Source organism: Callospermophilus lateralis, chromosome 6 (genome assembly GCF_048772815.1).
Source record: "Callospermophilus lateralis isolate mCalLat2 chromosome 6, mCalLat2.hap1, whole genome shotgun sequence".
Taxonomy (NCBI): Eukaryota; Metazoa; Chordata; class Mammalia; order Rodentia; family Sciuridae; genus Callospermophilus; species Callospermophilus lateralis.
In genome coordinates, this window is record NC_135310.1 from 46,707,963 (window position 1) to 46,735,304 (window position 27,342).

Below are 27,342 nucleotides of genomic sequence, written 5' to 3' on the forward strand. Positions count from 1 at the left end.
AAGATATTATTTCAGCTCTAGTAATATAAAGGTGAATGAATTTGGTTTTGCTTGAAAGAATGTGTAATCTTAAACAAAGGCAAACAACAGACTATTGTCAAATGTTGGAAGTACCCAAAGTGGTTATATATGAAGTTCTGTGAGAACCCCTACTGAGAATGTCTAAATTAATCTTCCAAAAGTCAGAGTAGTCTCACTGTTGGAAGTGATATCTAATCTGCGAACCAATGAATTAAATGAATTTAGCCAAATGAAAGGAGTAGCAGAACAGGTTTGAGGCACACTGTACAAGATGTGAAGAGGCCCAGAGGAATGAGGGAAAATGAAGCATTTGGAAAACTACAAATTATTCTGTATGGATGATGTTTAAAATGAGAGAAAAGTAGTCCTAACAGATGTGGTTGAAGAGGTAAGTAGAGGCCACATGTTATCAAAGACCTGAGACAGTAAAGGGCCTATCTTTCTCGGGTTTGCTGTATTAATATTATGTAACACCCTTTTTTACTCTCCAAATTATCCAAGTTTGGTTACTTTGATACCATAATGTAGACTATATTTAAGATAGATGGTACTACAGATAGGGAGATCAGTCAGGAAGGTAAATCAGTAGTCCAAAGGTTTAGTGAATACCCAAATTTTAAAACAGTGCTCAGGATGAAAGGAAGAGTATTTATATTAAACTTGTTTGACCAAGTATAGTTTGACCAAGTATAGTCAAATGAACCAGATGTAGTGACTTATTTATGTGATGAGTGATAGTTAATGATTGTCTAGTATCTGATGGGACAGTTATTTATAGTATAAGTGATCACAATGGAGACTATTATGTTAGAAATAGGTTTAGATAAGAAAAATAACTAAATTTACATATTGTCAATTTTGGGTTGAGAATGATGTTTTTTCATGATGAAGGTCTGAGCCAGAGGTGAAAGATGTAGGTGTCCTTAGTTTAAGTGTGTGATGGTTGAAGCCTTGGGCATGATTATGTATTCAAGGAAATGTTTGTGCAATGAGAAGAAATGGGATCTGGAACTAAAGGCAGGGAAGAACAGTAGTTTGGAGGATAGTAAAAGAGCACAGTTTGTGATGGAGCCTGGGGCAGGGGAGCTACGATAGAATTGAAGGAAAGAAAGTATTTCTCCACAGAGAGGAAGTGATTGTATATATGAAATTTAGAGAAGGTAGATAAATGCTGAAAAGATTGTTACTAAATGTAGAAATTAAAACATTCTGACCTTAGATTTCTTTATGATTAATTTTATGTAAAGTTTCAATTATAGTTTGTCTTGCTTACAGAACCCATTTTTGTGCTACAGATTTTTTTCTTACACAGTTGATAAAGTATAGTTTTCAAGTCTCTGGTTCATATGTGCTTTTTAATTTTCATTTGGTTTTGTTTTCAGGCAGGGGGAGGAAGTTACACTAGTGTAATAGTAAAATTGGAATCTTTGATTATCATTTCTAACCAGCCATGTGTCCTGTGTAACTACTTCTCTGAAGATTTTCATTCCAGAAAAAGTAGACTTCAAAGCAAGGAAAGTTATTAGGAATTAACAAAATGGTCAATATTCTAAAAAGACAGAACAATACTTAAGGTGTATGTAATTAACAATAAGATGTCAAAAATACATGAAAGAAAAAACTTATGGAACTACAAGAAGAAATAGATAAATCCATTGGTTGAAGATTTTAACAACTTTCTATAAGAAATGGAAAGACCCAAAAGGGGAAAAAAAATTCAAAGAAGATAGCCGATCTCAATAATCACATCTACCAACCAGATGAATAGATATCTATACACCACTTTCTTTTCAGGTTCATGTGGAACATTCACCAAGACAGACAACATTCTGAGTCTTAAACACACCTTAATAATATTGGAAGATAAGAAATTATCTACCTACTATGTTCTACTTAGACCACAGTATAATTAAACTAGAAATAAAAAACAGAAAGATAGCTTGTAAATTCTAAATATTTATAGGTTATACAACATATCTGTAAATAATATGTGGGATAAAGAGGAACTCTTATGAAACAATTAAAAATATTTTCAACTAAATGAAAATAAAAATATAATTTATGAAAACTTGTGAGATCCAAGTAATGTAATGCTTGAAGGAAATTTATAGCATTTAACTGAATGCATATATTAGAAAATGAGATCTAAAATTAATCATCTAAGACTGCACCCTAGGGAATTTGAAAATGTAGAAAAAATTAAATCTGAAGCAGAAAAACATAATAAAAATTAGAGCAGAAAGCTATGAAACTAGCAATAAAAATGAATTTGGTTTAAAAAATTAAAAGTTTTTTTAAAAAGATTAACAAAATTGATATGCCTTTAGCAAAGCTAATTAAAAAGGAACATATATTACTAATATCAGAAATGAGAGAGGGCATGTATTACAGATCTCACTGACATAAAAAAAGAACTATTATGAATCCCATTATGTACATAAAACTTGCTAACCTTGTTGACATGGATAATTCTTTGATAGACACAATTGCCAAACTCACATAAGAAGAGTTAATTTCTAGGGCTTTCTTTATAAAAGAAATTAATAACTTCCCAGTCAGAAAGGACCGGGCCCAAATGGGTTCAGTGGTAAATTCAAACATTTAAGGTCTGGGATCTAGCTTAGCTGCAGATTGCATAACAGCATGTACAAGGTCCTAAATTAAATCCTTGGCACTAACACCCCAAAATTTAAGAAAGAAACTAATGATACCAATTCTTTACAGTTTTTGTCTAGATTACAGAAAAAGAGGTATTACTTTTCTCTTTCTATGAAAACAGCACTTCCCTAAACCAAAATAAGACAAAAACAAGGCAAACATTACAAGAAAGTAAAACCAGAGACCCTCCCCCACAAAAAGTATTTTCTTGAGGATTATTATATTTAACTACAGGTATTATATAATGTCTACTTCATTGTTTAGAATGTATCATTGATCTATGTTTTAATAAAATCTAATCCTTTTCATTAAAAAGAACTTGCAAAAAAATCATAAAATATTAGCAAATCAAAGCTATAATGTATAAAAATAATTCTATATTATCACTTGGTGGGATTTATCCAAGATGTGCAAGGCTGGTTCAACTAATGTACTTCATCACAACAGACTAAAGAGGAAAAAGACCACATGACCATATCAATAAATGCAGAGAAAGCACTTTACAAAATCCAGTGTCCATTCATGATTAAAAACTCAGAAAGACCTGGCATATTGGTGCCCACCTGTAGTCCCAGCAATCAAGAAACTGATGCAGGAGTCCAGAAGTTGGAGACCGGCATGGACAACATAGTAAGACTCATCTTAAGAGGGAAAACAAAAAATGTAAAATAAGACTCTGCAAACTAAAAATAGAAGGGACATCCCTCAACTTATTAAAGAAATCAATTAAATCTATAGCTAACATGAAAGTGCAAAGAAACTTAAAAGCTTTCCTACTTAAATCAGAACAAGGAAAGAATGTTTTCTCTCCACACTGCTTTTCATACTGAAAGTCCTAGCTCATTCAATAAGATGAAAAGGAAAAAATAATAAATCGAATTATCTTGGTTCATGGATGACATGAGCATCTATGTAGAATATCTGCAAGAACTGACAAAAAATAAAAACTCCTGGAACTCAGGTAATTTTAGCAAAACCATACAATGCAAAGTAAAACATACACAAATCAATCAACAATGAACAAAAGGTTTTTAAAACTTATTATCATTTATATTAACCAAAAAAGTAAACCTGATAAAATATGTGCAAAATCTACATGAGGAAACCTAAAAATCTCTGATGAAATATACATAAAAACAAAATAGAGGTAGTCTTTGTTTATAAATAGGAAGACAATATTGGAAATGACTATGTCAGTTCTTCCCAATTTGATTTACAGACTCAATACAATCCCAGCCACAATCTCACCAAGTTATTTGGACATCAACAAACTAATCATAAGGTTTATATGGAGTGGTTCAGAACAGCCAGCACAATATTATAGAACAACAACAAAACTTAGGACTGACACTGACTCAAGACTTATAATAAAGCTACAGTAATCAAAATGGTGTAGGATCAATGATAGAATATACAAACAGATCAGTGGAACAAAATAAAGAGAACAGAAATAGACCCACATAAATATAGTCAACTGATCTTTGACCAAGGAGCAAAGGCAATACAATGGAACAAAGGTATCCTTTCAACAAATGGTGCTGGGACAGACAGACATGCATATGCAAAAAAGAAAAACAAAAGCCTGAATCTAGACACAGACACAGAACTTACATTCTTTACAAAAATTTACTCAAAATGGACCATATACCTGGAACTAAACCATAATAGTAGAAAACTTATAAAACATAATGATCTTGGCTATAGAGATGACTTTCTAGATACAGAAAAAAAGACAAGATTCCTAAAAGAAATAATAGATAAACTGAACTTGATTAAAATAAAAAATTTCTGCTCTGTGAGAAACAGTGGCAATAGAATAAGAAGACAAGTCACAGATAAAAGAAACTATATGAAAAAGATACATCTGATAGAAAAGTATTATTCAAAATATACAAAGAACTCTTAAAATTCAATAATAGAAAACCAAATAAACCATTTTAAATCTGAGCAAAAGATTTGGAACAAGCAGCTCACTAAAGAAGACACACAAATGGCAAATAAGCATATGAAAAGATGTTCACCTTGTCCTTGAGGAAATGTTAATTGAATTAACAAGGAGACTCCTCTTTACAGCAGAATGGCTGAAATACAAAATACTGACAATAATGTTAAGGAAGTGGGGTATCCGGGCAATTTTGGAAAGGCAAAAATGATACCATTTGGAAGATGGCTTGACAGTTTCTTACAAAAACTAAACACACTCTTACCAAGGAATCCAACAATTGTGCTCTCTAGTATTTATCCAGTGAATTGAAAACTTAGGTCCACACAAAAATTTGCACACAGATGTACAGCAGCTGTGACAGGATTAAATATATATTTGGTCTTCATCCCCATTTCCTGACATATTGCTCTCTTAAAACTGGAAGTCTCTGGAATGTTAAGAATGTCTTTTGTATGATGATGAGGTTTTAGGATAATGAGGTTAACTGTGGCTGGTGGACCTTAGATATCTTCAGGATAGGATCTGGTCACTGGAAAGTTCAGGGCATAATTAGAAGGTTGGGATTTTCAGTCCTAACCCCTACCTCCTGGGAAGAGAAAGGGATTGAGTAACCAATCACACCTACATAATGAATCTTCTTTATAAATCCAGATGAACTGAGTCCAGAGAGCTTTCAGATAGCCAATCATGTAAGAGGTTCCTGGTGGGTGCTTGGAGAGGTAACTGAATGCCTCCAGTAACTCTCCACCCCTTCTTGCATACCTCCACATAAACATTATCTGGAGTACAGATATCTAGATGGTGACAACTGGAGAATATGTAGAATTAATTGTTTGGTATCTGGGGAAACAAAACCCATACAGGTGTATCAGAAGTAACTGTGCTATGTGAAGAGTAGAAAGTAAGAACTTTTGTTTTTCTACATTACTACAGCACCTTTATTCATAATTGTCAAACACAGAGATGTCCTTTAGTTGACAAACACAAAGTTAAATGTGAAAACATTATTATTTGGCACTAAAAAGAAATGAACTATCAGGCATCAAAAGATGTGGAGGAACCTTAAATATTAGGAAGTGAAAAAAAGAAGTCAGTCTGAAAAAAAGACTGGCTGAATAATATGTACTGTATGTTTCCAATTATGTGACATTTTGGGAAAGGCAGAGTTATGGAGGCAATAAAAAAAGTTGCCAGGTTAAGGGAGACTGGGATTTGAATAGGAAGAATACAGAAGATTCTTAGAACAGTAAAACTACTCTGTATGGTACTGTGGTGGTGATTACAGCCAGGATACTTGATCATATTTTGACATCTGATACTATATGGTGGATACGTGTCATTATAAATTTGTCAAAACCCATAATGATGTGCAGCATATAAATGATGGGCGCTTAATGATAAGTTTGTGTCAATGTAGGTCTTGATTGTAACAAATGTACTTTGAGGTTTAGAATGTCCATAGTAGAGGAGGTTGTGGTGGGGGGAGACACTGGATATGGGAAACCTGTACTTTCCACTCAATTTTGCTTCCCATTCTAAAAAATACTTATTAATTTTTAAAAAATTTAATACAGGTGTTTCTACTATAATACAACATAAACATGCCTGGAAAAGATGGAAAACAATACACTAAAATTAATAGGACTTACCAAAAAGTGAGGATCAGGGTGTTTCATCAAATCTATGCAACTTTAAACTAGATCACTAATGAAAAACTGTGACTTGGGGAAAAAAAACAACAACAAATAAACATTCTGGACAGACATTCTGTAGTTCCCATTCATAGCTGAAAAATCAATTTATTGTTATTTATATTCTTGATAATTGCCATTCTGAATGAAGTGAGAGGGAATCTCAGTGCAGTTTTAATTTGCATTTCTGTCATTGCTATAGATTTTGAACATTTTTTCATATATTTGTTGGCCATTCGTATTTCTTCTCTTCAGTGCCTGTTCAGTTCTTTTGCCCATTTATTGATTGGGTTATTTATTTATTTATGGTGTTATTTGAGTTTTTTTATGTATCCTGGAGATTAATGCTCTATCTGAGGTGCAGATGGCAAAAGATTTTTTTCGCATTCTGTAGGCTTTCTCTTCACACTTGTTTCCTTTGCTGGTGAATAAGCTTTTTAATTTGATGCCGTCCCATTAATTGATTGTTGATTTTATTTCTTGTGCTTTAGGAGTCTTGTTAAGGAAGTCAGTTCTAAGCTTATATGTTGGAGTATTGAGCTTATATTTTCTTAGACAAGGTTTCTTGTCTATCACCTAGGTCTTTGATCCACTTTGAGTTTTGTACAGGGTTAGAGTTAGGGGTTAAATTTTATTCTACTGGGCTGGGATTGTGGCTCAGGGGTAGAGCACTCGCCTAGCAGGACAGGACCCGGATGGATTCTCAGCACCACATAAAAATAAAGGCATTGTGTTGTGTCCATCTACAAAAAAGATCCTCTCTCTCTCTCTCTCTCTCTCTCTCTCTCTCTCTCTCTCTCTCTCTCTCTCTCCTCTCTCTCTCTCCCCCTTTCTTTAAAAAAAAAAAATTCATTCCACTATATATGGATTTCCAGTTTTCCCAGCACTAATTGTTGGAGAAGCTATTTTTCTCCATGTGTTTTTTTGACACCTTTGTCTAGTATGAGTACTGTATTTATGTGAGGTTGTCCTGTGTCTTCAGTTCCATTGGTTTCATGCCTGTTTTGGTGCCAATACCATGCCTTTTTTGTTACTTTCTTTGGTGTTCTGTAGTTTTCACTGTAGAGGTCTTTCACTTTCTTTTGTTAGATTGATTCCCCAATTTATTTCTTTTGAGGCTATTGTGAATGGGATGGTTTTCCTAATTCCTCTTTCAGCTCATTTGTTGTTGGAGTATAGGAACACAATGATTTCTGAGTATTAATTTGCATCCTAATACTTTGTTGAATTCATTTTTAAGTTCTAGAAGTTTTCTGGTAGAGTCTTCTAAATATATAATTATGTCATTAGCAAACAGAGATGATTTGAGCTCTTCTTTTCCTATTTGTATCCCTTCATTTTCTTTCTTTTTCCTAATTATTCTGGCTAAAGTTTGAATAGAAGTGGTGAAAACCAAGACAGCATCCCTGTCTTGTTCCTGTTTTTAGAGGTTATGCTTTCAATTTTTCTCCATTTAGAATGATGATGGCCTCGGGTTTGTTATTTAACTTTCACAATGTTGAGTTATATTCCTTCTATCCCTATATGTTCTAATGTTTTCAACATGAATGGATGCTATCTTTTGTCAAATGCTTTCTGCATCTATGGAATAATCATGTTATTCTTGTCTTTATGTCTTTTTTTTTTAAGATAGGGGAGAGAGAGAGAGAGATAGTTATCGGCGAACACATCTTTGTTTGTATGTGGTGCTGAGGATCGAACCCGGGCCGCACGCATGCCAGGCGAGCGCGCTACCACTTGAGCCACATCCCCAGCCCGTCTTTATGTCTTTTTATGTGATGAATTACATTTATTGATTTCCCATATGTTGAGCCGTCCTTGCATTCCTGGGATGAAATGCAAGGCAATCCTGAGAGTGTGCTGGCCACAGGGTACACTATCTTTTAAATATGATTTTATATGATTTGCCAGTATTTTATTAAGAATTGTTGCACCTATGTTCATCAGGGATACTTTCTTCCCTTGATGTGTATTTGTCTGGTTTTGGTATCAGGTTAATACTAGCTTCATAGAATGAGTTTGGAAGGTTTTCCTCCTTTTCCTATTACATGGAATAATTTGAGGAGGATTGGTGTTAGTTCTTTGTAGGTCTGGTAGAACTTGGTTGAAAATCCATTCAGTCCTGGACTTTTCTTTGTTGGTAGGCTTTTTGATGGCTTTTTTAGTTTCATTACTTGAAACTGATCATTTAAATTTTCTCTATCTTAGTTGTTCAATTAGGGTAGGTGATATGTCTCCAGGAATTTGTTGATGTCTTCAGAATTTTCTAGCTTAATGAAGTATAAATTTTTAAAATATTTTCTGGTTATCCTCTGTATTTCAGTAGTGTCTATGCCAATAGTTCCTTTTTCATCACAGATTTTAATAATTTGAGTTTTTTTACTCTTTCCTTTGGTTAGCTTCGCTAAGAGTATCAATTTTGTTTATTCTTTCAAAGAACCAACTTCGTTTTGTTGATTTTTAAAATTGTTTTTTAAATCTAAATTTCATTAATTTTGGTTCTGATTTTATTTCCTGTCTTCTGATTTTGGTGTTGATTTGCTCTTCTTTTTCTAGGGCCTTGAGCTGTAGTGTAAGATTATTTATTTGGTATCTTTGTGTTCTTTTAATATATGCACTCAATGCTATGAATTTTCCTCTTTGAACTGCCTTCAAAATCTTCTCAGAGATTTTGATATGATATAACATATTTTGATATGATACAACATATCAAAATCATATGACATACGTATCATATATATTCTGATTTACTTCTAAGTATTTTAAAAATTTTGCCCCTGATTTCTCTTCTGTTATTCATTCATCATTCAATAGTATATTATTTACTCACCAGGTAATAGTTTCTTTTTATCTTACCATTGATTTCTACTTTCATTTCATTATGATCTAATAGAATGCAAGGTACTATTCTCTATTATTTTGTATTTGCTAAGAATTTCTTTTTGGCCTAAAATATGGTCTTATAGAAAATATTCCATATGCTGCTGAAAAGAAAGTATATTGAGTTATTGTTAAAATATTCTATATATGTCTGTTAAGTCTAAATTGTTCGATTGTATTTTTTTAGTTCCATAGCTTCTTTAGTTTTTGTTTGGAAGATCTATGAAGTGATGAGAGATATGTTAAAGTCACCCAGTATTATTGTGATATGGTCTTTTGTTTCTTGTTATTGAAAAGGGTTTGTTTGATGTATGAATGTGCTCCATTGTTTAGGGCATAAGTATTTTTGATTGTCATTTCTTCTTGTTGTGTGATTCCTTTAAGCAGTAAAAAATGACCTTCTTTGTCTCTTCTGATTAACTTGAAGTCTACTGTGTCTAATATGAGAATAGTAATGCCTGCTTGTTTATGAGATCCATGGGAATGATATATTTTTTTCCCATATTTTCACTTCAGTCTGTTGATGTTTCTGCCCATGAAGTAAGTCTCTTAGAGACAGCATATTGTTGAGACTTGTTTTTTTAATCCAGTCTGCCAGTTTATGGCTTTGGATTGATGAGTGTAGACCATTTACATTCAGTGTTCTTTTTGAGATGATTTTTATTCTTTGTCATTTTGATTTATTTCTAGTTTTTAATTTGAATTAGTTTCTTCTTTGATTCACTCTTCTTCTAGTGTAGTTCTTCCCTCTAATACTCTACTATTTTATTTTCATGAAATATTTTATTGAGTATGTTTTATAGTGAGGCTTTCTAGTTGTGAATTCATTTGTGTGTGTGTGTGTGGTGCTGGGGATTGAACTCAGGGCCTGTGCATATGAGGTAAGCGCTTTACCAACTGAGCTATATTCCCAGCCCCCTGTGAATTCTTTTTTACTTTTGTTTATCATGAAAGATTTTACTTCATCTTCAATACTGAAGCTTAATTTTGATAGGTATAGTATTCTTGGTTGGCATCCATTTTCTTTCAGAACTTGGTATAAATTATTCCAAGACCTCCTAGCTTCTGGACCTCCTAGCTTCTGGATTGCTTTACCTCTAAATATAAACAATCATTTTTCTCTAACAGTTTTTAAAATTCTCTCCTTATTATGTATGCTAGGTTTTTGTAACGATGTGTCTTGGGATGGGTTTGTTGTGATTTTGTATATTTGGAGTTCTGTATGCCTCATATTTGATTTTCCATTTTATTCTTACGGTCTGGAACATTTTCTGATATTATTTTATTGAAGAGATTGTACATTCCTTTGGTTTGTATTTCAGAGTCTTTATTTATTCTGGTGAATCTTTAAAGTTGGCCTCTAATGTTATCCCAACTTTCTTGAAAATTGTGCTCATGGTCTTTTAATATCTTTTCTTTAAGAATACCTTCATTTTCAAAATAATGTGTTTTGTCTTTGTTACCTGAAACTCTATCTTCTAAATGGCTTAATCCATTGTTGATGCTTTCCTTCGAACTTTTAATTTGCTTTATTGATTTCTTCATTTCAAAAATTTCTAATTGATTTTTCTCCAGAATCTCTATCTCCTTTTTGAAATATTTTCTCTGTTTTACTTCTCATGTAATCTTTTACGTTGTAGATCAGTTTAACTATGTACTTTGTAAATTCCTTCTTTGACATTTCCCCACTGTGGTGTCAATGGAGTTCATTGTTGAGGCATTCTGGGTTGTTTGGATGGTTTTTTCTCTTGCTTTTTCATATTGTCTGGACATCCATCTATCCACATGGAGCTGAAGCAGCAGAGTTCCTGCCCTAAGAACTTAGTAATGTCCTGTTGGTTTCCATTACCTCACAGATTAGGGGAGAGAAATAATAGTAACAAACCATGCAAACAATATACAGCATTAAACTAAACACTTGGTTCTTACTATGACATCTACAATATTAACTGGTATAATGAACAGAAGTAGTAGGATCAGCAATTTACTAAAACAGTAAGAATCGTATTGTATCTGGCATAAAATCAAACGAGGTGTTATCTATGATTTCTGCAGCATTGTTACATACAGCATTAATACAGCAGTAGTGTTGGGAGCAGATGTTATATAAAACAATTATTGCTAAAAGATTTTAAGACTAGAATTAATTAGGAAATAAGAAGAGATAGGTGGGTTGAAAAGGGTTTGCAATTTCAAAAAGTGAACAAGGAAAATAAAGAGGAAATGTTGGATGTGGTAGTTATGAGGTGGGGGGAGAAAATAGAAGTAAAAAATGAAAGGAAGAATGTAAGAACAATAGAATTTGGCTGTCAGCAAAAGAAAAGAGAGAAAGAGGAGCAAGGGAAACAGACAAGTGAAAAACAATTCAAAACAGTCAGTATACTAATGGAAACTCTAACCCTCAAAGACAGTAGTAACTACTTTCAAAAAATTCTAGAAATGAGAAGATAAAAACAAAAATGTATAAATGTCCATGAATCACTCACCACACACACGCACAAAAGAGAATCTGGATGAAAAATTAAAGAATAATTTCCATGTCCGTTGACAAAATAGTCAATGAGAAAATATGGTAGCTGTCTGTGCCCAACTGTCTTTCATTTCTTCTTGAGATATGCACCAAGTACAAGAGTAGGGGCAGCAGGCTGTCAAATCCTTCCCCCCTCCTTTTTTTTTTTTTTTTTTTTGTTTTGCACCAAAGTACCAGTTGAAGTTCACAAATTCTCATCTTCCCTTTGGTGGTATGAAGTAGGGCCAGATGGGAAAGTCACTGCTAGGTTCTGTGAGAGGAGTTCCTATAGGTAGAGCTCCCAAAGATGGAGCTTAGGTCTAGTGAGGCCCCACTTGCTTTAATGAATGGCAAGCAGTTTGGAATACCAAATCAATGTACCTCTAGGGTGCTGATCTATGCTGGGATACTGTACCCCAGTAGTCTCCTCAGGATTCCACTGTGGGGGAGGGGAGCCAGTCCTTCAGCTTCTGTTGCCTGGAGAATCAGCCTTTACTGGCCTCTTGGGCTTTGTCCCCAAATGTGGTCATACCTGCCCATTAAAATTCCTGAACCACTTTAGCTGGTTCTGTGAGTTGCCAGATTCAGACAGAGGAAGGAGCTGGGCTCTCTATGGCCTCTCAGACTTGTATTCTCCTGGGCAAAATAGTCTCTGCCTATTTTTTCCATGGGTTGTCCCAGCTCCAGTCTCATGGATCCCAGTTCCTGGTTCCTGTCAGTGCTACTGCAGTGTGGATGCCTCAAGATGGTTCCTGCCTCAGTTCTCTGTGACAATTGGGAAAGACAAGGCATTTTTCATGTACCAGTTTATTGTACCGTCCAGCCTCTGAATCGGCCTAGGGCAGGCTGCCCCTGCAATCCCAGATTTTTCAGTACTAAGAACATCCTTTGTATTTCTCAGTGACTTCCTTCCTTCTGTGCTAATGCCACTGCTCCCCCAAGCAGCTTGACTCCAGTGTTGTCCCTTTTCCTTGTTAATGTGCCCAATATTGAGTTTTAGCAAAATCCCTCTTTCACTCACCTCACAGAGAAACAGTATCCCCTAAGTAAACTTTTAAAATCTTAACTGCCTACTTTTTTTCTTTCCCAATAGCCACAATATGAGAACACTTCACTCCAGACTCCATTTTCAGAGCAGTCAGTGTTGCATCCCCAGCAAGAGGAACTTGAGCAGAAGCTTGCATCTACTGAAAAAGAGGTTTCACAGCTCAATGAATTTCTTAAGCAAAGAATAAACCAATTCAGTGAAGAGAAGAAGAAACTGGAAGAAAAGGTGTGCATTTTTTAAAAAGTTGTATTATTAGATCAACAGCATTTCTTCAACATAGAATATTTGTCATGCCAGGTTACATTTATATTAAAGTATTTAGTATTGTACCAACTTTTGGGAAACACTGTTTACTTGTAAAAAAAAATTATTTTCTTGAGGTATAAAAATACCTCTGTAGGGCAGGGGTTGTAGCTCAGTAGTAGAGTGCTTACCTAGCAGGTATGAGGCACTGGGTTCAATCCTCAGCACCACATAAAAATATTTTTAAAAACTCTCTGTATATGATACTTTTCTAATTAATAATGAGATGTTTTTTAAGTCAGTTCCTGTACCAATAACTTCCTTTTCGCTGGTTGAGTATTTTATTATTCTTTGTCATATTGAACAGAAAGCATTAGAAAATGAAATGAAGTTGATCTTTCATTCATAAGGACATTTTTCAAGTTAAAAAGCTGAAGTCCCTAAAAGCTAAATACATACACATGTACACACACATACTTAGTTGGCCTTTCTGCCTTTATTGTAAGTAATTTCACATATTTCATCACATTCCGTTATTGTATTATTAAAGATCAAGTAGAACACAATAAATCTTCATTTTATTGAAGAGAAACAGCACAGATTCTTTGACTGCTACTTAGTTGCAAAACTGTTTTTTTTACTTCAATCTTGATATTCCCAGCTTATTATTTTATTAAATGAGCCTTCCATTTAAGTAATCTTGGAGCATCCCATGATTTATGCAGGCAGACTGCATAAACTCAGTTGATAACTTTGTGTGTGTATGTGTGTCCATCATTTACACATGAGTTGAAATTTTCATCTTCCCAAATTGATAAAAATTTATATTTTCTCTGTTTTTCGGCTATATGATATCTTTCTTGGCTAATCTAAAAGTACCTTAAATACCTCTTTTTTCTTTTCTGTATTTGGGGAACATCATAGAATAGAATATACCCCAAAATCCAAGGGAATAAGGAAATAGTCACTGGTTATGTGTGAGAGGAATTAAAATAGTCTCTTATTTGAGACTTCAATTTAAAAATTGTCATGAATAAAGATTTTTAAATACTTTTTTAGGTTTTATCTAAATTTTCTCGTATTTTATTCTTTGTGCTCAGTGCTTAATAAAATAAATTTATACGCTTTCTACCTATTTGATGTCTCGTATATAGGTACTCCAAACTTTTCATGTCCAAAGCACAGTTTTTAATTTGTCTTCTGACTGGTCTACATCTCTAAAAAAAAAAAAAAACCAAAATTTTCTTCAGTTTTCATTTCTATATATTCATTTACTCATGCTGGAAACTTTACAAAGTCTAATTAGGAAGCTTGCCTCCTGAATATATATAAAATCTTTCCAAAATTAGCAGCGTAGTATATAGTACAGTATTATTCATCTCATGGAACTGAAGTTATGTAAACATTTCTCCCTCTCCCAGACCCCTGACAACCACTGATTATACTCTTTTTTTTTTTTTTCCACTGATTATACTCTTTTTTTTTTTTTTCCAGTCATCTCATATTAGTAGAATCATACAATATTTGTCCCTCTCTGACTGGCTTATTTAATTTAGCATGATTTTCTCCAGATTATCTGTATTGTTATAAATGGAAGAATTTCTCCTTTTTTTGAGCTTGAATTATCTTCCATTGTATGTGTACAGCATACCACATTTATTTTATTTAAATAAAATTCATTTTTAACTGATACATCATTTTAACACATTTTTAACACATCATTTTTCTTCTCATTCGCTCATTGATGAATATTTAGGTCTTTCCCACATTTTTTATTATGCTTTTGTCGCCTGTCCTTTGGTGTTATATCTAAAGAAATCATTACTGTAAATAATGCTGCTCTGAACATGAGAGTGCAAATATCACTTTTATTCCTCATGTCAGTTCTTTTCCATAAATATCCCAAAATTGGAGTTTTGGATTACATATTTTCTTTTTCATAGCAGTTGTAGTTGGACACAATACCTTTATTTTTATTTGTTTTTATTTTTATGTGGTGTTGAGGATTGAACCCAGCGCCTTGCACGTGTAAGTTGAGTGCTTTACTGCTGAGCCACAGCTTCAGCCCCAAGGGTTAAATTTTTTAACTTGATATCATCTTTTTATTATTTTGCCTGTACTTTTGGTGTTGTATCCAAGAAATCATTACCAAGTCCAATGTCAAGAAGATATTCCTGTGTTTTCTCCTAAGAGTTTTATAGTGTCTGGTCCTATATTTAAAGTTTCAAATCAATTTTGGGTTTATTTTGAATTTTTTTTTGTGTGTGAAGTGCAATAAAAAGATCCAGTTCATTCTTGTTCATGGGGATATTTAGTTTTTTTGACACTACTGATAAAGCCATCTTTCCCCATTGTTAGATTTTTAGAATCTCTGTCAAAAGTAAGTTGACCATCTATATGTGGGTTTGTTTGTTGATTCCCTGTTCTGGCCTGTTGGTCTATGTGTCTGTGTTAAAGCCATTACCATATTGAAGCTTTTTGTGATAATGTGATGGAATCTGGGAGTATGATAACCTCTGGCTATGTTCTTGTTCCAAATTGTTTTTGTTTTCAGGGTTTCTTATGAATTTTTGAATTGTTTGTTTTCTGTTTCTCTGAAATATGCCATTGGTATTTTTGTATGAATTTTATTAAATGTGTAGACCACTTTCAATGTATGGACATTTAGGTAATAGTAATTCTTGCACTATATGAACATAGGATGTCTTTCCATTTACTTATGTCTGTTTTAATATTTTTATTGGTGTTTTATAATATTAAGTGAGTAAGTCTTTTATGTCCCTGGTTAATTTTATTCTTTTTTATTATTCTTGATATTATTTTAAATGAGATTTTTTATATATACAAATACAACTGATTTTTGTATGGTGATTTCACACCTTGCAACTTTGATGCATTTTTAGTTCTAATAGATTTTTTAGTGGAGTCTTTAGGCTAAAACTCATGTGTGCAAACAAACATTTTGCAATTTAAGTTCTTTCTGATTTGGATGCTTTTTTATTTCTCTTGCCTAATTGCTCTGGCTAGAACCTCTAGTACTGTGTTTAATAGGAGTGGCAAGAGTGGGCACCTTGCCTTGTTCCAGATTTTTTAAGGTAAGCTTTAAGTTTTTCACTATTTTTAGTATGACAATAGCTATGGGCTTTTCATAAATGTCTTTGTGTGTATGTGTTAAGGTAAGTTATGTTTTAGCTAATTTGAAAGCTTTTATCATGAAAAGTTGTTTAATTTTGTCAACATTTTATACATCTATTGAAATGATTATATCAATTTATTTTTCATATTGATAATGTGGTATATATCACATTAATTGGCATATATTGAACCATCATTGCATGCCAGGGATAAATCCTGCTTAGTCATGGAATATGATCCTTTTAATGTGTTGTGTAATTTTGTTTAATAGTTTTTTGTGGAGGATTTTTTAATCTGTGTTCATTAGGGATTTTGGCCTGTAGTTTTCTGGTAGTATCTTTATCTGACTTTGATATCCTGCTAATGCTGGCCTCATATAATGAGTTTGGAAGAATTTCTTCTTCTGTTTTGTTAATTGGAATAATTGGAAGGATTGGTATTTATTCTTCTTTATTGGTATTTATTCTTCTTTAAATGTTTGGTAGAATTAACTGGTCTTGGGCTTTGTTTTTTTTTTTTAACTACTTCAAGTTCCTTGTTTATCATTGGTCATTCAAGCTTTCTGTTTCTTCTTGATTCAGTTTTGGTAGATTGTATGGTTCTAGAAATTGCCATTTCTTCCATGTTGTTCAATTTGTTATATAATGTTCATAATAGTACCTTATGATCCTTTTTATTTCTGTAGCATAAGTATAACATTGCTTTCATTATTTTGATATTATTTTTTTGAGTTTCTTTTTTTATCCCCTTAGTTTTACTAAGGATTTGTTCATTCTTTTTTTCTTTAAAAAATCCAACTCAACTAGTCTTATTGGTTTATATTGTATGGTTTTTTTAAAATATTTTTTAGTTGTAGATGGACACCTACCTTTATTTATTTTTCTTTATATGGTGTTGAGGATCGAACTCATTGCCTCACCCATGCTAAGGGAGTGCTCTACTACTGACCCACAACCCAGTCCCTGTGCTATTGTTTTTGAAATAATTATTTCTTCTAATTTTTGTTTTTTTTTTTCCTTCTGCTAATTTCATGTTATTATTTCATTGAGATAAAAGGTAGGTTTCTTGTTATAGAACTTCTTCCTTAATGCAAACATTTTAAAATATAAACTTCCCGCTTAGTAGTGCTTTTTTTTTTTAAATATTTATTTTTTAGTTTTAGGTGGACACAATATCTTTATTTTACATTTATGTGGTGCTGAGAATCGAACCCAGTGCCTCACGCATGCTAGGCGAGCACACTACCACTCGAGCCACATCTCCAGCCCCTTAGTAGTGCTTTTGATTCATAAGTTTTGGTATTTTGTTCTTTCATTTTGGTTTATTGGAGATATTTTCTAATTTCAGTTTTAATTTCTTCTTTAACCCAATGATTATGTAAGATCTTGTTTAATTTCTACATACTTAAGAATTTTCCCATTTTCTACTGTTGATTTTTAGTTTTATTGCAGTGAAATTGGGAAAGACTTTGAATGATTTCAGGGGTTTTTTGTTTGTTGGTTGGTTTGTTTGTTTTGTTTTTTTCTATACTGGAAGTTAAACCCAGGGATGCTTTATCACTGAGCTGAGACAGGGTCTCACTAAATTGCTGAGGCTGGCAATTGTGATCCTCCTGCCTTCAGCCTCCTAAGTTGCTACTGTTTCAGGCATGCACTTCCACGTCTGGTGATTTCAGTCATTTACATTTTTTAAGTCTTGATTTTGTGACCTAGCATAGTCTATATTGTGGAAAATGTTCCATGTGCACTTGAGAAGAATGAGTATTCTGCTGTCATTGGGTAATATGTTTTGTATATATCTGTTAAATCCCTTTGGTCTGTGTGTTGTTCAGTTTTGCCCTTATTCTTTTTCAGTTGGGACTATCCATTATTGAGAATGGGTTATTGAAGTCTGGTAGTTATTATCATATTTCTGTTTATTTCTACCTTCACATTTGTCAGTGTATTTATGTGTTACTAAATTTAGGTGTTTTGGTGTGGGGGGAAAATGTATATATTTTTAATGCTGTTGAATTACCTTCTTATCACTGTATAATGACTGGCTTTTCTCTTGAGATTTTTTTTTTTTTTTTTTTTTTTTTACTTAATATCTGTTTTGTTTGATACAAGTATAGATATTGTTGCTCTCTTTTGGTAGCTAGTTGCATGGAATATCCTTCTCTACTCAACCTATGTGTCCTTACATCTAAAAGATACTTTAGATAGATACTTTGTCTCTTATAGGTAAAATATAGTTGGATCTTTAAAAAATAAATTTAGTTATTGTATATCTTTTGATTTTGGAGTTTAATCAGTTTTACATTTAAAGTAATTATTGATAGGTAAGGACTTAATATTACCATTTTGTTAAGTTTTTGTTTGTGTTGTAGTTATTTCATCCTTTTCCTCTCCTGCTCTCTGAATGTTTTGTTGATTTTGTTTTTGCACTGGTGTATTTTAATTCCTTTTTCTTTTTGTATCCATTATAGGTATTTTCTTTATCGTTACCAGGGATTTGCACATCACATATTTCTAATAGTTCTGAACCACTATATGTTTGGTCTTTCTTTCACACACTTTGTTATTGATATCTCAAATTCCATTTTTATACCATTTATACAATAACATTTTTAAATTAATAGTTAATTTTAATCATTTTGCTTTTTAAACTTTTGTATTAGAATTAAAAGTGATTTACTCACCACTGTAACAGTATTACATTGTTCTGTATTTGTTGTATATTATCTTCACCAGTAAATTTTATACTTTCCTATATTTTTATGTTACTGTTTGTCATCTTTTTATTTCAATTTGAAAAATTCTTTTTAGCATTCCTTTTAAGTCATGCCTGGTGGTAATGTATTCTCTGTGCTTTTGTCTGGGAAATTTTTGCATTTTTTAAGGGACAGTTTTGCATATATACCATTCTTTGAGTTGTTTTTGTTATTTTTTCAGCATTTGAAATGTAGCATTCTATTTCTCTTGGCTTATAAGGGTTTTTTTGTTTATTTGTTGAGAAATCTACTGTGATAGCCTTATTGTTTTTCTCTTACTATTTTGAAAATTCGCTTATTAACTTTTGACAATTTTATTAATGTTTTTTGGTATGATTTTTTTGGGTTAACCATATTTGAGATTTGTTGGACCTTTTAGATCTTCATTTCCATTCCCTTTTCCAGATTTGGGAAGTTTTCAGCTGTTTGTTCTTTGAATAAACTCCCCCCTCCCCTTTTTTTCTCTTTTCTTTATGGGATTCACATGATGCATATAGATTGGACTGCTTGATGTCATTCCACAAGTCCCTTAAACTCTCTTTACTTTGAATGTATCATCCCACTTTCATTCTCTTTTCTTCCTTTAAAAATTTCTAAAAGACCTTTCATTTGTTTGTCCTTTCTTCAGCTTTTTCTAACCTGCTGTTAAAACCCTTTTAGTGAATTTTTGAGTTCAGTTATTTGTTATTTTTTTTTTAAAGAGAGAGAGAGGGAGGGAGAGAGAGAGAATTTTTTTTTAATATTTATTTTTCTGTTTTTGGCGGACACAACATCCTTGTTTGTATGTGGTGCTGAGGATCGAACCCTGTCTGCACGCATGCCAGGCAAGCGCGCTACCGCTTGAGCCACATCCACAGCCCGAGTTCAGTTATTTGTATGCTTTGATTCCAAGGTTTCTGTTCAGTACTTCCAAACAGTTTTTATTTGTTGAAATTTTCATCTGTTCATACATTATTTTTCTGACCTTATGGAGCATTTTTATGTCTATTTCTGTCAACTAATTCATATAACTCTGTTTCAAGATAATTGATTTTTAAATTTTTTTTTCACATTTCTTTGTCCATTCATTTTTTGACTTTGAGTTGATACTATGTAATTAATTAGTAAACTGCTGCCCCACCATTCTTCATTAATTGGCCTCATATGGGAAAACACTGTCTGGTCAGCCTAGCCAGGGATTTGGGGGCTTTTCATACCATTGTGCTAGTCCAACCTGCTTTCTTTGTTCTTATCATTCCCCAGGCTTCAAGGTTATGCTGGGTCTCTTCATGGATCTAAAACAAGAAAGACTGTAGCCTGACTCTTGGGCAGCCTTCTGAAAAGTTGAACTGTTGGATATTCTATCCAGTACTTCTCTTCTTAGAGAGAAACTTGGATCTGAAAATTTTTTACCCATTTGCTGTGTACTGAGCTGAAAGAATGGACTGTGGGGCTGCCACCCTAAACCAGTGTTGGATCTCACTGGTCCCCAGACAACTAGAGTAGAATATGTCCCACTAGTGCTCCAGAAGAGGCAAGCGGTCATCTAAGCAGCTCCTGGGAAAGTTGGCGTGTTGACTGGCTAGTCAAGTATTTCCTTTCCTGGCAGGTTTCCTCCTAATTTTACTGTGCTGTTCTGAAGATAGGGATGGAGAGAAGATGTCTCAAATTCCTCTACCTGCTTTATATAGGGCTGATTTCACATTCTCCCAGGGTACTGAAGCTTCTCAATTGATTTCTGGATTTCTTAGAGAATGTGTACGTGTGGTGTTGCTTTGTTTTTGTCTTGTTGTTGAATCGGTGTATTGGTAGAAGCAAAGAGAACTCAGGACTCATTATTCTTCCATTTTTCTGATGTCACTTCCCATTGTCTTCTAAATAAGTCAATTTTTCCCCTAGCCTAATTATATAGCTTTATGCTCTGCCAATCTTACTCTAGAAAAATGTGTCTTACAGTTGATCAAACAGGTTAGGCTTTTGTTTGTTTCTGGCATCAGATTCTTTATACAAAGTAATCATTTTCCTGGTAAATACTTGACTATCTTCTCCCACTTCCAAGTTACCTAGTTATTTTTTCAAGTTTCCTCTTAATGTTTTCCACCTCTACCCTTCCTTTTATATGTATATAGCAACTGGTTCTTTATTAAAGTCACAATTTGTAACCATTATTTTTCCATCTTTCTCTATGGAAAAATAATGAAGGCAGGGATTGTGTCTGAATGTGTAACTGAATCATACCCAATACTACTGCAGTACCTGACATACTGGATTAATGAATGCTCTGAAGTAAGTTGTGCCAAGAGAAGAGAAAAAAACGAAGTAGTCTCAAATAGAGGACTATGGATAGAGCAGTGGGGTGATGTCAAAGTGTCATTGGTACATGATGGAGCCAAGTCCCCAAGAGACATAGAGAAAGGTCAATAACAGATACCAAGATGGCATTTACTCTTAGAGAAGGAAGAATCACTTCTTTGTGAACAAGGCAATTAAGAATGCCAATGTATAAACCAGGGAAACATAAAGAGAAGGGATGAGTATCAAAGGTAGTGTTTGTGTCAGAGAATGTAGAAGACTTGAGCTTTTTTGCTTTTGTTTTTGGTTTTTATTTTTTTATTTATTTATTTTTGGTAGACGTAGATGGACAACATGTCTTTATTTTTTAGTTGTTTATTTTTATGTGGTGCAACGGATTGAACCCAGTGCCTCATGCATGCTAGGCTACAGACCCAGCCCCTGTTTTTTGTTTTTGTTTTTAATTAAGATGAGTACTTTCTTTCTTTCTATTTATATTTCTATTATAAATATATTTTATTTATATTTCTTTCTATTTATATATGTTAGCGGAATGCATTACAATTCTTATTACACATATAGAGCACAATTTTTCATATCTCTGGTGGTATGCACAGTGTATTCACACCAATTCTTGTCTTCATATCTATACTTTGGATAATAATAATAACATTCCACCATCATTAATTACCCCATGCCCGCTCCTTCCTTCCCCTCCAGTCCCTCTGCCCTATCTAGAGTATGTCTATTCCTCCCGTGCTCCCACTCCCTATCCCATTATGAATCAGCCTCCATCCATTTACCTTCAAATACCATGATTTTATTCTCTTTTATTGCTGAGTAATATTCCATTGTGTATATATTCCACGTTTTTTTTTTTTATCCATTCATCTATTGAAGGGCACCTAGGTTGGTTCCACAGTTTAACTATTTTGAATTGTGCTGCTATAAACATTGATGTGGCTATGTCCCTGTAGTATGCTGTTTTTAAGTCAAATGGTGGTTCCATTCCCAATTTTCCAAGATATCTCCATACTGTTTTCCATATTCGCTGCACCAATTTGCAGTTCCACCAGCAGTGTATGAATGTACCTTTTTCCCCACATCCTCGCCAATACTTATTGTTGTTTGTATGCATAATAGCCACCATTTTGACTAGAGTGAGATGAAATCTTAGAGTGGTTTTGATTTGCATTTCTGTAATTGCTAGTGATGATGAACATTTTTTCATGTATTTGTTGATTGATTGTCTATCCTCTGTCTGTTCAAGTCCTTGGCCCATTTATTGATTGGATTATTTGCTTTGGGGTGTTTAGATTTTTGAGTTCTTATATAGCCTAGAGATTAATGTTGTATCTGACGTGTGAGGAGTAAAGATTTGCTCCCAAGATATAGACTCTCTATTCACCTCTCATATTTGTTTCTTTTGCTGAGAAACTTTTTAGTTTGAGTTCATCCCATTTATTGATTCTTGATTTTAATTCTTGCACCACAGGAGTCTTATTAAGGAAGTTGGGAGCTAATCCCCCATGATGAAGATTAGGGCCTACTTCTATTAGGAATTAAACCAGGGACCCTACATCTAAGTCCTTGATCCATTTTGAATTTAGTTTTGTGCATGGTGAGAGAGAGAGGTTTAATCTCATTTTGCTGCATATGGATTTCCAGTTTTCCCAGCATCATTTGTTGAAGAGGCTGTCTTTTCTCCAATGCATGTTCTCGGCACCTTTGTCTAATATAAGACGAGTTCTTGAAGGGAATCTAGAAAGTAGGTTCATGGGTTTAAAAAAAAAAAAAAAATCAGATAAACAGCTCTTAAGGCCCACACAAGATTGGATCACATTATTTCTTTCTGTGTATTTACTTTCTGTAACTGTGATGAAGACTTATTCTGCGAGAGAAAAACTTAATGTGAGTAACAATAACAATATAATAGAAATTCCCTTTGATGTACTCTTTCTTTTATGAGCCAGAGAGCATGTTAATATATGCTTATTGCATTTTCTCATTTCATTCTAATTTTCATAAAAACACTATGAGATATATATACTATATCTCCTTTTTAGAAAGGAGGTAACTTGGGTGGATATAGCTCAGTGGTAGAGCATGTGCTCAGTATGCTTAAGACCCTGGATTCAGTCTCCATCACTCAAAAGTGGAAAAAAAAATTCTTAAATTAAATAAAAAAATGAGGTAACTGAAGCGGAAAGAAAGTGAAATAATTTGTCCAGATACTTATAGCTAAAATTTTTAAAACTTTGAATAACATTCAAAACAATTCAAGACTACAACTGATATGTTGGTTCTAATAATGACTTATATTAAAAATAACTTATAGGAAAATGTTCTTTCATTAACCTATTCAGTTTTAATAAATTAAAATAGATAAAAAATAGACTTTTAAATTTCTCTAAAATATGGCCTTGCTATTAACTCCTAGGAGTGATTTCAGTATTGGATCATACCTCTTTGAAAGGAAAAACTTGCCTTTTAAAAGTAAAATAGTTAGCTGGGCATGGTGGCTCATGCCTGTAATCCAGTAGCTCAGGAGGCTGTGGCAAGAGAATCACAAGTTCAAAATCAGCCTCAGAAACCTAAAGAGGCCTTAAGCGACTTATCAACACCCTGTCTCAAAAAATAAAGGGCTGGGGATGTGGTTCATTGGTGAAGTACCCTGAGTTCAATCCCTGGTACCAAAAGGAAAAATATATATATATTTATTAATGATCCTTCATTTACCTGGAGTTCAGATTTTAATAACCTTTGTTAATCTGAAACAGTTCAAAACTTGGCAGTTAAAACAACCCACACCAAATGGAGAGCTTCTAATCAGTTGGAAGGATTGAAAAAACCCAACATCCAGTGATTATGTGTGCTCATATGTGATTAACAAATAACAGAGATGATATTCCATCAGAGAGTGTTAGCAGAAATTTGTGAACAAAGGCAGAAAAGGTTGATAAAACAACAGAGAAGACAGTTGGCTAACCAAAAAGAAAAAGAAGAAAACTAGGGCATCTTCATGCAGACAGCATGGATGACCTATTTCAGTAAGTGCTTTTTGAGGCATTGTTATTTAAACAACTAAGATTAAATCAGAGAACATATAGTAAAAATAGTCTTGTTAGTTATGTTTACTTCTGAACTTATTGGGTCCTCTGGCAAAAGCACATTTTGTTGATAGGGAATTCAAGTACAGATTGAATTTAAGAGAATATCTGGTGATGAATCATATGGAAGAATTGTAAAGTCATGGGTTTTCAGTCAGATGATCTAGATTTGAATCCTACTGACTCAGTGTTTTGTCATTAAGTCACTAAAGATCTCTGGGCCTCATATTTTTAATAGGAATTATATTGCCAGCAGTCTGTGAGTTTATTTATTCTTAGAACACAGGTTAGACTATCACATCACCAGCACTCTCACCATTAATCCTAAGAAAGCCCCAGTAAATTGAAAGGGTTTTCTGTTATCAGTGATCCTCCTTACCCAAAGTAAAAATGGACCATAATATCACAGATGAAATCAGTAGACCAAATGATCTGTGATTAATTTTTCCAATTGGAGTTGTTTCAATAAAAACAAAAATTTACATTAGACCTGCATATTCTCATATCTATAGAGCAGTCTTTGTTTATTTTGTTTTAATTTGTAAGTTGTAAAACTTGTTTATTTTGTTTTAATTTGTAAGTTGTAAAACTGAAAGAGATTAAGGTCAGGAAGTAACTTAACCACAGGAAGTTGCATTAGGTAAGACATGAAAAAGAAGCTAGGCCAGGTATCAGTGTTAGCTTTACCAAAAGTTCAGTGAGTAATCCATTATAGTACTACTCAGTTTTCCTGGCGAACATGGAAACATCTGTAAAAATGCTTCAGAACCCTGCTAAGTTTCTATAACAGCATTAAATAGAACACTGGTAAATGTGAGTCTAGGAATTTATCTTTGAGGCAATAGTTTTTGTACACATTTTATTCCTAATTGATCTGAAGTATGAGAGTATGAATATGAGATGTGAAATTTGAAGTTGGCATATTTCAGGTTGTAACATAAAATGTTATTACACAAAAATTTGAGGTTTAGCTTGTACAAGTTGGGATTTCCTGGAATAATGTACAATGTGTGTTGTACAATAGATGTTTATTTAATTAGCACAATTTATCAGTGCTAAAGTAACATCAGTGTAAGGCACCTTTATGTTTTATTTTTAGAAAGAAAATGTGCTAAAAATTTAATCATGACACAGTGCATTAGGAATAGTCTTGATTAAGATGTGAAATTGTTCACACTAGGGTCTTATTTGTTCCTAAGTATTTGGTAATGTCTCCTGGCTCTGGTTGCATTGCTTAGAACATGATAGGCAATTCTTTTGAAGATTTGTTAGTAGCAAAACAGCTTTGATTACTTTATATGTCTTCTTCCAGGAGTTCACATAAAGCATTTGGATATAGCTTTGCAAAAAATAAATTGGAATTATTACTCCAGAGACAAACACATCTGTGACTTTATTTTTGTGCTTTTCTAGATATGCAGTAACTTTTTAAAATTCCAAGTTGAACTGTGATGTTTTCAAAGTTATTTTAAATATCCAACATCCTTTAGACTCAACACATAGTTTCAACATGAACTATGAAATGACAACTGTTACACTATTGAAATGACAAAGATGTGAACAATCTTGGCCAAATTTGTATATATGTAGGCAATAAAAACTACATTCTTACTGCCACCTGACTGCAATTTATAGGATGCTACCCTGGTAAAAGCAAATAAATCCAAAAGTCATAATTATAGGGATATAAAAATTTGGAAAAAATGTGTGAATCTTATAATGAAATAAGGTAAATCTTAATTGAGGGTGGTGGTGGTGCTCTCCACTCTAACCTAGAACTATGGATGAATTCATTGATGCCCAAGACTGTAATGTTTGTTTTGTTAATGACTTAAAACCACTGAAGATTCATAATCTTTTTTCTTTAGCTTAAAACCAGAGATAGATATATCAATAGCCTGAAAAAGAAATGCCAGAAGGAATCTGAACAAAACAAAGAAAAGCAGAGAAGAATTGAGACCTTGGAAAAGTATCTGGCTGATCTTCCAACTCTAGATGATGTACAGAGTCAGAGTCTACAGGTAATATGAAATAATAGTCTCGTCTTTTAAATTCCATGAAAGCACGATTCTTTAGAAATTTCCCTAATTATAAATTACTATTTAATTGCTGTTTTAGGATTTAGTTGAATCAGAAACTTCGTTCATCCAAGCATGAATAGAACTCTCATTGTTAAATAATATGTGGTTACATTCCTCAATAACCTATGTGATAACCCTCTTACTTAAATGTTCTACTCTAAAAGGTTGTTTCTAAACCAGTCTGATAAACCCGCCCCATAGATACTCATGCATGTACACGAATTCTGAATTTCTCCAATATTCTCTGCGATTCAATTCTCTTCACAATGTTCTTTTGAGTATCTTTCTAGATGTTTGTTTTCCTCATTCTTCTTAGCCTTTCCATAAATTATTCCTTAGACCTTCATCTGACTTCTGTTCATTCCCCTTATTTCTGTTTTTCTTTTTTTTAACAGTACCTCAATCCAAAGTCTTCCTGTCAATTCTGGCGAAGCCTGCCTGCCTAAATCTTACTTATAAATCCATAAAATCTACCCTTCAATTTTTTTCTCAAAGTCTTCCTAAGCAGGGTTCCTCAGTTTGGTACTATTGATAATTAGGGGTAGAAAATATTTTCTTATAATGGTCTGTCCTTGCATGGATGGATGCACACTTTTTGCATTTGACCTTCTGGCCTCTACCTACTAAGCGCTAATAACACTGTTCTCTCCCCTCTCTCCAAATCCAAAAATGTTAACAGACATTTCCAAGTGTTCCCTGAAGGTAAACATCACTCCCAGTTGAGAATCATTGGTCTAATCCATGGAGTGCCATTATTCTGCATATTCTCATATCTATAGAGCAGTCTTTATTTTGTATTAATTTATAAGTTGTAAAACTGAAAGAGATTAAGGTCAGGAAGTAACTTAACCACAGGAAGTTACATGAGCAGAAACAGAGCACTATAAATTAAATAACATGAGATGACACTATCTTACAACATTAGGATAGTTACTATCAAGGGTCTTGAACAGATAACAGTGTTATTCATAATAGTCAAAAGATGGAACCAATGCAAG

General features: G+C 33.4%; 1 protein-coding gene across 2 annotated transcripts in view; it reads left to right on the plus strand.

The window, feature by feature from the left end:
* Positions 1-27,342, plus strand: part of Cep85l (centrosomal protein 85L) — a 153,400-nt gene that overhangs the window by 99,250 nt on the left and 26,808 nt on the right. For both annotated transcript variants that reach the window (XM_076858308.2, XM_076858309.2), the window contains exons 6-7: positions 12,798-12,977; positions 26,132-26,284. In XM_076858308.2, coding sequence (XP_076714423.2) covers positions 12,798-12,977; positions 26,132-26,284 — 333 coding nt within the window. The remainder of the gene's footprint in view (positions 1-12,797; positions 12,978-26,131; positions 26,285-27,342) is intronic.